A 10,484-nucleotide genomic window follows, 5' to 3' on the forward strand; every position below is an offset into this window, starting at 1 on the left:
TAGAAGGAAATGAGATTGGTCAAGCAAGACCTACCTGCAGCAAACCCGTGCTGGCTATCCCTTAGGATGTTGGTGTAGGCCAGTCCATTAAGGATGGCCTCTTTAATAAACTTTTCTAAGATCTTCCCCAGGATAGAAGTGAGGCTGATGGGCCTATAGTTAGCCAGATCCACTTTCCTCCCTTTCTTGAATATTGGCACCACATCGGCCTTCTTTCAGACTTCGGGCACTTCACCAGAGCGCCAGGAGTTTTCAAAGATCCGTGCCAGCCCCTGGCCTAAACACCTCTTGTAAATTGCAGGGGAGTTCAAATCTGGATCTGAAGTTAATGGTACAAAAGACAAAACAAGTTGTAGAACATGCAAGTGTCTTAGGCTGGACTTCTTTTCTATGAACAAGTTCCTGAATTGGGAAGTCAGTTAGAACTAATCAGTCAGCACCAAATGGCATAAAGTAACATTATGTCAATGTTACTGTTTCCTTTTGCTGTTTCTCATGACTACAAGTAACCTTTCCCTCAGTTTTATTTTAATCTGCAGCAGACTTGATTTTGAATGTTGTTTTGAAGAAATTTAAATGAAAACAAACAGGAGAGAAGCAAAATTAGTTTATCTGGGAACTTCTGAAAGGGCAGGAATATATGTGCTCTGAGGTTTCCAGGAGCAGTTAGGAAACAAATAATGGATATAGTGATGTAGGTCAGTTGTTGTGATATGCATGAGATATGCCATGTTTGTTGTCTTTCCTGTGGGCAGAGGAGACTTTGTCTGTCCAGCATGCAAATTAGTAGTAGCTGTGCTAGAAGAAGATGTTCAGGGACTAGCGACACAAGTATATTCAGAGGCCTACTAGATGAAAGTCATAAACTGCTATTGCAGTCAGGGCTTACTTAAGAATCTGAGAGGACTGTGCAGTAGAGACTGAATAACAGGGAAGATGCTTGACATAGAAGGATCAGAATACTTTCAGACTGTCAGCACAGATCTATGCCCACAACATCTCATTAATCATTAGAGAAAAAAGATCAGAAGCATAGGTTAGACAGCAGGGGTCACACTGCCGTAGGGATGGCAGTTCTGTGACTATCACACTCACCAGGAGGAGAGTGGCAGCAGCAACTGGGGAGTCTGTCCTGCTGGGGATGGAACCATCTGTTTGTCATCTGGACCTGGAATCCTGTGAAATGTGCAGCATGCACAGAGCCTGAATTTGGGACATGATGCAGAAATTTCCAAACCGTATCTGATCCTTGGACACCTTCCTACCCATACACATGGGCATTGATGATAATTCCAGGAGTGACTCTAATGAGATCAAAAGAGACTTTAAGGCTTTGGGCAGGAGGATAAGGGGCTTAGTGTGCAGGTGATGTTCTCATCAATCTTCACTGGGAAGGGCCCAGGCAATGGCCTTCATATTGTGGAGAAGGCAGCCAAAGGCTTTGGCTTCTTTAAAAGTGGGTTGATTTTCTGTAAAAATAATTGCTGTGCATAGATGGGTTCCATCTGATGAAGACAGGGAAACATATATTTGAATGTTGTCTGGCTGACTGATGAGGAGGGCATTAAGCTAGGTCCTATGGGGATGGTGGCAAACTGACCAGACAACTAGCAAAATTAATATAAATAAAGTTAGGGAAAGGATGCAAATCCTGGTAAGTAAAGAGTACATCACAGAACTTTTGAGTACCTTGAACAAATGAAAGTCAGCATGGCACCTTTGGATTTTGAAGGAACTAGGTGAAGACATCTCACAGCCACAGCTAATAATATCTGCAAGTCATGAATAACAGGTAAGTTCTCTAAGGACTGGAGGAGGGCTCATAGATTCATAGATGTTAGGGGCTGGAAGGGACCTCTCGAGATCATCAGGTCCAGCCCCCCTGCACTTGGACAGGAAAGACTGCTGGGGTCAGATGCCCCCAGGAAGGTGAGCATCCAGAAGTTTTTTGAAAATATCCAGAATAGGTGATTGTACCATTTTGAAGGGGGGGGGCTTTTGAAAGGGGGGGGGCTATTCCGGACCCTGGATACTCGAATAAAGAAGTTTTTCCTTGTGTCTAATCTAAAGCGGTCTTCCAACAATTTATGACCGTTAGTCCTATTCCCCACCTGGGGAGCCCTGGTGAACACATTCTCCCAGTCCCTGATATGCACCTTTCATATTAAGAAGGGATAGATAAAAGGAGGACCCAGGGAATTATAGGCAGGTTGATCCGACTTCAGTACCTGGAAGTTACTGGAGCAAAGTATAAAACATTTAATCTCTGACTATTTGTAGGATGAGGTTGTGATTGCTAGCAGCCAGCAGGGGTTTGTTTAGAATCAAATCAAATTGATTTCCTTTCTTTGACAGGATAACTGGTTTGGTGGAGAAGGAGACCATGATGGACATAATAAACCCAGACTTTACTAAGACTTTTGATACAGTTCAAGATGCTGTTCTAATAAACTGGAGAAATATTGGCTAGGTAGAATTACCTTTAGGTGGATATGTAATGGGTCGAACAACAGCAAGTGTAGACTAATTATTAATGGATCACTGTCAGAATGGCAGGTGGTATCAAGTGGGGTTCCAGAGTGGTCTGCTTTCAGTCCAGTACTGTTTACCCTTTTTATTAGTGATTTGGATGTAGTGAGAAGAGTATGTTGGTTAAATGTAGGGATGACACAAGACTGGGAGGGGTATCAAACACTTCGGAGGATAGCATTAAAACTGAAATAGATCTTGATATATTGAAGAACTGGACATAAAAGAGATAATTTAAAGGTGCTACTTGTAGGAAACTAAAACACATGTACAAATACAGAATGGGAGATTTGGATGGTATTAATGGGAAAATATTATGTAAAACATTAGGTGATGGTACCACTTTACTTGATGCTGATTACACCTTGGCTGGAATATTGCATCCAGTTTTGGCACCATATTTTAAGAAGGGCACAGAGATCCCAGAGTGGGTCCAGAGGCAGGCAATAAAGATGATTGAAAAGCAAGATGTATAAGGAAGTGTGAAGGAATTAGGTATGTGGAGAGAAGATGAGACTAAGGAGGGATTTAGCAGTAATTGAAAGGCTGCCATAAGAAGGTGGAGAAATATTGTCCTCTCTTGCCACAGAAGGCGGAATATGTGGTAGTGGGTTTTAATAACTGACAAACTGATTTAAATCAGGTTACAGGGAAAAATTGTAACTGTAAGGACAGTAGGATAATGGAATAAGCTGTCTAGGGAAGTTGTGGAACCTCTTTTACTGGAGGCTGAATTGGCATCAGTCAGGGATGGCTCAGGAACAGTGATTCCTGCATCTCTGCAGAGGGTTAGACTAGATGCTCCTGGAGCTTATTTCCAGTCCTGTGCTACTATGATTATTAGCTTTCTCAGTTTGCATTATGGAACCATAACACCATGAAACTGATGTAAAATCTTGTTCTCTGTTAAAAAGTTCAGTGTTACACAGGCACGCCAAAGTCTGTGTCAATGGGGAACACTGTTCTGTCTCTTTTACTTCTTGCCTACATGGTAATTACTCCAATGTCATGGCTACAGATATGGCATTTAGAAATGCAGCCTTTAAATCATAGCATAACAAGAGCACTTTTTCCATTCTGTTAGCAGCAATTAAAATAGTAGAGAGAAATGTTCCTGTTAGATGTTTACTTTGGCACCTCCTTTTGGTGTTGCAGCATTAGACAGAAAGTGATGATTACCATCTGTTCCCTTCCCCTGTCACCATCAAGGGTTCCCTTCCTCAATGAGAGTGAAGTCTTTATAGGGAGATGACAGTTTTCTGTCTCCTTCTTTCTCCATAGTTGCAGTTATTTTGAAAAAAAATACATTCTGGTTTCTTACTTCCATCTTCACATTTTCTTTCATGATGCCTTTTCTGCTTGGAACCATTCTTTAAATCCTCATCTTTTTGCAAAAGTTTTCTTAGAAGCAATTCCTTCCAACAGTCCCTGTTGTATTCTTCCAGATAACATTTCCATGCCTTTCCTTAAATGCACAGTTTCCCTTTGTCTTATCTTGTCTGTGTTTATATTACATTCAAACTCTGCTGTCTTTGGTGTGGAATGTGTCTTGTTCATTTAAATAGACCATTTGGGGTGGTGTTAGACTTGACACTGCCACAGAGGATGAAGAATGGTGTCCTCATTAAGACCTAGGGCTAGGGATTTGAGAAGCTGAGGGTGTATTTTTAGTTTTACCAGACTTTCAGATGACTTCTTTAAATCACTTGCCCGAGTTTTGAACTCACTTTAACATCTGTCAGTGCTGGGCCCTCTCCCTTAGTTTCTCTGCATGTGAAATAAGGATACTAAAATGCTTCAAATGATGTTGGTACTGAACTCATTCATGGTTAATTATAAAAATGCAGATTTTTTACTATATATTTTCAGTTGTTGGATCTCTACATCTACAGTAAGCTTCAAGGCAGTTCTTTGGAGAGTTATTTTTGGATTGCAGGGTTTTATTTTGTTTACTCCTAGGTTATTTTTTAAATGCATATTGTGCTTTAAAAATAGACCATTTGTTTTTAGTTATTTCTTTCTGACAGTCCAAAACTTTTAGTCATGGTCACCCATATGCTGGATCTGGACAAAATTTTATGCTAACTTTCATATACTGAATTGACTAGTTACACCATATTGTAAATATCAGTGCATGCATATTTAACAATTAACTGGTTTGATTTTGCAAGTCTTCTGCATATGGAAGTGAGTGGGAGACTGCTAAATAGGACATGGAGGACTGAACTCAAACTGAATTAGTTGTTTAATGTCAATTGTGTGAGATGAGCACATTAACCTTTATGCCATCTTATCTGTCTGGAATGCCAAAATTAAAGTTAATGAACAACTCCCCAACCAAGTTGCACAGAGGAGTAAATTACTTCATCTTATTAAGAAGCTGTATAAAGGTAGTAGGTGAAAAATAAGTAATTAATCTTTGGTTATTGGAAGATTTTTTGGAAAATTTACAACAGGGAATCTCTTGGGAAATTAAGACAGACTGTGGGAGATGATTCATAAAACCTCTATTCCTGATACAGTCCTGGTATCTGTCTACCTATTTAAACTCCTGTGTAAATACATTGCCAGACTTTGCCCTCAGCAGAGTCAGTGTGAAGGCTGCAAGACTAAGCGTAACAGAGGGCAGAACCTTGCCTGTGGTATTTGACAAAGAAAAGGTATTTCAGTAATACCTTGTGCCAAACTGTGCTTTATTAGATAAATTCCATAGTGTTACTTTTTTGTATGGAATGTGCTCTTTTGGGAGCTTTGGTCTGAAGATTACTAAGTAGAATTATGGATATTAAAACTGATCTTGCTCCAGCACGAGTGTTTTTGGATATTAAGCTGGTTGTTATAAAATCATGATAAATGCTGAACAGTTTTTCCATCTTTATGCAGTATGCCAAAATGTGTCTGACTAAACTCTGGCACTGCAGACATCCTGCATTTGTGTTGCCCAAATAGAAATGTTTCAAAATAGAGATATGAATACACTCTTCAAAGACGTGGCTTGACATCTGCCTCTGATCTCTGAATTTCTATTATGCCACCTGAGGAAGGAAATCAAATGTTGTCTTCTTATGTCCATGCAGTCCCACAAACTTTTTTTGAAGTCAGTAGGTTGACAGGGGCAATAAAGGTAGGCAGAATCTATCTGGCTTGTTCAACTCTTAAGCAATTAGTCCTCTGTTTTTAGGCACAGATTCACAATAGCTAGTGATTTTTGTCTACGTTTGTAATCCTGAAGTGTAAGTTCTGTGTTTTAAATTGTATATAATGCAGTGGATTTTTCATTTTAAGAGTGAAAAATATACCATGGCATTTATAATTAGAAGATGAGCCTTTTAATAATGTTATTAGTGATGTATTAAACTAACTCCATTCACCACCGAAGTCCATTTTAAGGTCTTCCCTTTGGTGATTCACTAAACTTCTGAGATAGAAGGATTCTCCCTTTCCTGCTGCCTGTTTCTTTACTCTGATGGATACGCATCCTGAGTAACCTCATTCCAGGCAGTTTGGAGTCCTTCTGAAGCAAGACAGTAGGTCATAAGTTACTATCTGACATTATAAAGAAACTTGTTGGAAAACTAGGTCCCTGCCCAGCAGTTCTTTACACAGTAGCAACTTTCATTGGAGTCAGTGACAAAATTTCCCTTGCACAATTTTGTACAAAGGATTAAAGATTGGGGAAAGCAAACTATGTCAAAGATCAGTAGTGGAAATGCTAAGCAAATGCTTTCCTGACACTGAGTTTACAAGGCTTTCAAAGAGAAGATGCAAGTTGCAAGGCATATGGGAAAGAGGGTTTAAGTGTAGAGAGGAGATGGCTTGTTACAGCTGAAAAGCATTTGTGGGGAACTCTCATCTTTAATAGTATTTCCAATTAACTTTAAGTTGATTGACAGCTATAGGGGGAATAGTTTGGATGGAGAGCTCTGTGTTAAGAGTCTTTATATTTTCAGAATGGCATTCTGTTTAGGATAAGGTACTGCAAGAAAGCTTAATGTCAATCTGTAAGTAAAAGGCAGTTGAATGTGCTCTTTTTTGTTGTTGCTAAAAGCTTGCTGGAGAGTTTTTATAACACAGTAAAAATACATTGAAACATAAATACCTTATAAATTGAATTCTTTCTCCAGTGTAGCAATTACTAATCAATCAATAAAATTGGCCTTTGACAGAGTCTAGTTGCTCAGACTGTTCCAAGTAATCTCATGATCTGCTGGTGAAAAATTAGCAGCAGTAAAGTATATTTAGTCTTAAAAGTTGTCTTAATAATAAGTATCTGCCTGAAAACAGTGAGTTCTGTGTTGAGGCAAATGCTCTATCCATGTAGCAATTTATTTTCTTGTGTTTAGGTATTTCATAGTGCCTTAGAAATGAGTATGTTGCATATTACATGTAGTTGTATGTGAGATTGGCTGAATGCACCTAATATTGTCTGATCTTGGAATTTAAGCACTCATGGACCTGATTAGTACTTGGATGTTATCCCAGGCACCCTAGGTACAAGCCAAAGAGTTGCAGTTAAATACTTGGCCAATATTAAACCACAGAACTGAATGAGCAGCAAGACTTCATCTGGCCCCATCATTGCTCATGAACGAAAATAAAAGGCAATAAGCACCTGGTCTTATTAAAGTGATATAAGCCTTTATATTTTTAGAATGGGATTCTGTTTGGGATAAGGTAGGATTAAACTATGGCTCCCCAATAATAGTTTAGAGGTTCTGTCCATCATTTATCCATTTACTTTAAAGTTTCCCCAAGGCTTAATTATTTCCCTCACTTTTGATCCTTCAGGTTTTTAACAGCTTAAAAAACCAAACAAACTTCTTGTTGTTACCAGTTCATCCCCTTCAGGCACCCTTTGTTTTAACCCATCCATACTTAAGTAAATTTACGTGATGTGATGTATGTTTCAGTGTGTTCTCAGAGCTCTACATCTGCAATGGAAAAAGGTTCTAGGGGTAAGCATTACAGGTGTAGCTCTTAAGGAGTTGCATCATTGTACCTATTTCAGGTTTAGTTTAGCTCTAAGAATTACTTTTAACAACCTAAATGCGTCAAGTGATGAAACATTACTTACTTCATGACTGACTATTGTTTAGTAAAGTATCTGGGAAAGCACAGTTTAAATACAAGCAACATTTGGCTATCAGTGAAGTCTTGATCTCAGTTTAGCTTCTAGTTTAGTTGCTCAAATCAGAAGGGTTAGATATGACCTGACTACAGATGGCTTAATGAATCAGTGGTTCAACTGAGATTAGAAACCAAGATTTTCCTTGCTTCTAGTTCTGTGTAAGGATCACTAGACCATGTGATTGTTATAATGAGGAACATTAATGGTAATGGTTCCTAACACTGCCATGGAACAGAGCAGAGTAAATTGAGGAAGGAGAATTAGAACAGAATGTCTTCATTCTTTACTCAGGCATGACTTACAGGAGGAGTAACAAAACGAAAGTCAAAGAATACCATCACCACATTCTGGAACTAACGTGATATTTGTGGTCATCTTGTCATTCATTCTGCTTGACTATTTATATCCCTGTCCCTGCTTTTGTTCCATGCTCTCTGTTTTAGATGGTAATCTATTTGGGCCAGAATTTGTCACTTTTTCCATGTTTATCACAATAAAATAAATAAATAGTTCAGCAGTGCCCTCTTCTCAGTTGTCCCTTAAGCATTACAGCTATAATAAATGTAAGGAACAGAATTTTGATTTTCAGAAATAAGTCTCTGAGTTGAATATGTAACATGTAATATGTAAAACATATTACACACGTGATATGTAAAACTTAATATTTCAACTTTCTTTGGTCTATATATGTGCTTATTGTTTTATTTGCAGTTTAAAATTTATTTTAACATCTCTTTTGATTTTTTTTCCCCTAAATATTAGGTGTTTTTACTAAACAAGAATATTGCATTTATAGTATCTACAAATATGTGTCTGGTATAATAGAGCTAAATGGATCAGAAGCAAAAATGAATATGAACGTATTATCCAGAAGAGGTAATAAAGAGGTAATAGAGAAAAGGTAATAATTTAAGATTGTTAAGAAGAAATCCCTTTTTAAAAAGTCACAAATTAAACTTTGGAAGTGATTGTCAGAAGATATTGCAACAGTGACAGATTCAAGAAGGATTAGACAAGTGCATATTATATCATGTATGTGTAAGAGACACATTTTGATGCTCTAATATATGCAGAAAACAGTAACTGATGAGGTGAGATGGAAAGTTCTCCTAGGGTCAAGTTATTTCATAAGTGAGCATTACTAAGAATTTCAGCTCAGATTCAGTACATAAAGTACATTCAGGCATTGTGAAGAATATTTTTTCAAATGGGATTTTTTTTAAAGTAAATACTGCCTTTTCAAAAACATACTAGGTGCATTTACACATGAAATTCATGCAACACAATAAACTCCAGCAGAGCTTGTACCAGAGTTTACTGCTCCTGGGCTCAGTGTTTACATGTGCACCTGGGTCTAGTACATTGAGCTGGGGCAGCACAGCCCCAACTGGCAGGAGGCCTGGGGGCCAGCCTACCAGCCCAGAGCTGCTCTACCCTGGCTCACTGTGCTGTGGAGGATGCTACAGTGTAGGACTAGTCAGCAGGCAACCCCTGCACTATAGCATCTTCATGCCCCAGCCAGCCCTAGTCACCAACTACATATGCATTATGGCGGAATGAATGATTCCACCATAGAATAGTACTTGTACCGGGCAGTACTAACCTACAGCAGAGTCAATTAGTTTACTCCAACCTAATAGCTCTGCACATATAGAGGGTGATGCTTTACTACAGAACTAATTAGGCAATTCCATAGTAAGTGGTTGTGTAGATGCCCCAACTAAGGTTCTTTTCTTTTTTTAATACCTACTACGTCTTGGGTGCTTTACTTAGTTTCTTAAATTTAGAAATATTCCTTAAAAGGAGCTTTTAAAGGTAGCACAACAAAAACATAATTCTTGCTTAGACTGCTCAAGAAAAAGCACCATCTACGGTATCTAAACATTATCCATTCTGAGGAATAGTTAAGTTCTGGACTGTAAATATGTTACCACAGGATAAATTAAGAGATTTCTTTCTAAAATCTGGCATTGAGCCATTTCAAGAAAATAAACATTAACTTCCCTTGAAGTTGTAATCTCCAAGGCAGCATACCAACATTGTCACGCCAAGTGACCATCGGTTTAGGATGTTTGTATAGGCAGTCCTCGACTTTTGAGTTACGTTTCGTACTGACAACATTTATAAATCGACACCCTGTTTCAACTTTATAACGTCAGTTTCGACTTTACAATGCTTGATCTGATGCAAGACCATGCCATACAAGTTCACTGCGTCTCTCATCTCCCTGGAGGACATCTGTCCAAACTTCCTTGGACATTTTAAGAAAGCAGACAAGACTCCAGAAAAACCTGCAGCGAAGACTCCTGAGAAGACTAGTTCTCTGCTGGTTAGTCTTATCTTGATCCTGGGGAAGCTTTTTGAGAGAATTATCCTGGCACATGTCCACGAGGGGCCAGTGGGGGAGCTTATGCTTAGGGGCAACCAACACGGGTTCATCAGAGGCCGGTCCTGTCAAACCAACTTGGTGGCCTTCTATGACCAGGTCACAAATCCTTAGATGCAGGGGAAGCAATGGACATAGTCTTTCTGGACTTTAGGAAGGCCTTCGACACTGTCTCTCACACCATTCTCATTAAAAAACTGGGGGACTGTGGTGTTGACACCTACATAGTCAAATGGGTTGCCAACTAGCTAGAGGGCCGCACCCAGATAGTGGTGGTGGATGGGTCCTATTAGACCTGAAGGGACGTGGGCAGTGGGGTTCTGCAGCGCTCGGTCCTCGGGCCCGCACTGCTCAACATCTTCATAGGTGACTTGGATGAGGGGGTAAAAAGCACCCTGTTCAAATTTGCTGATGACACTAAGATGTGGGGGGATGTGGGCA

At 39.2% G+C, this 10,484-nt stretch overlaps 1 protein-coding gene and 1 long non-coding RNA gene across 3 annotated transcripts in view; one reads left to right on the top strand and one right to left on the bottom strand.

The window, feature by feature from the left end:
* EPHX1 (epoxide hydrolase 1) overlaps window positions 1-10,484 on the top strand; it is a 42,491-nt gene that overhangs the window by 6,854 nt on the left and 25,153 nt on the right. The window contains exon 2 of the mRNA XM_019549548.1: window positions 8,041-8,050. Coding sequence (XP_019405093.1) covers window positions 8,041-8,050 — 10 coding nt within the window. The remainder of the gene's footprint in view (window positions 1-8,040; window positions 8,051-10,484) is intronic.
* LOC109319776 overlaps window positions 3,361-10,484 on the bottom strand; it is a 38,050-nt gene continuing 30,926 nt past the window's right edge. For both annotated transcript variants that reach the window (XR_002103622.1, XR_002103623.1), the window contains one exon: window positions 3,361-6,043. This is a non-coding gene — a long non-coding RNA (uncharacterized LOC109319776). The remainder of the gene's footprint in view (window positions 6,044-10,484) is intronic.

The sequence above is a fragment of the Crocodylus porosus genome, unplaced genomic scaffold (genome assembly GCF_001723895.1).
Source record: "Crocodylus porosus isolate Cpor-Errol unplaced genomic scaffold, CroPor_comp1, whole genome shotgun sequence".
NCBI classification, from domain to species: domain Eukaryota; kingdom Metazoa; phylum Chordata; order Crocodylia; family Crocodylidae; genus Crocodylus; species Crocodylus porosus.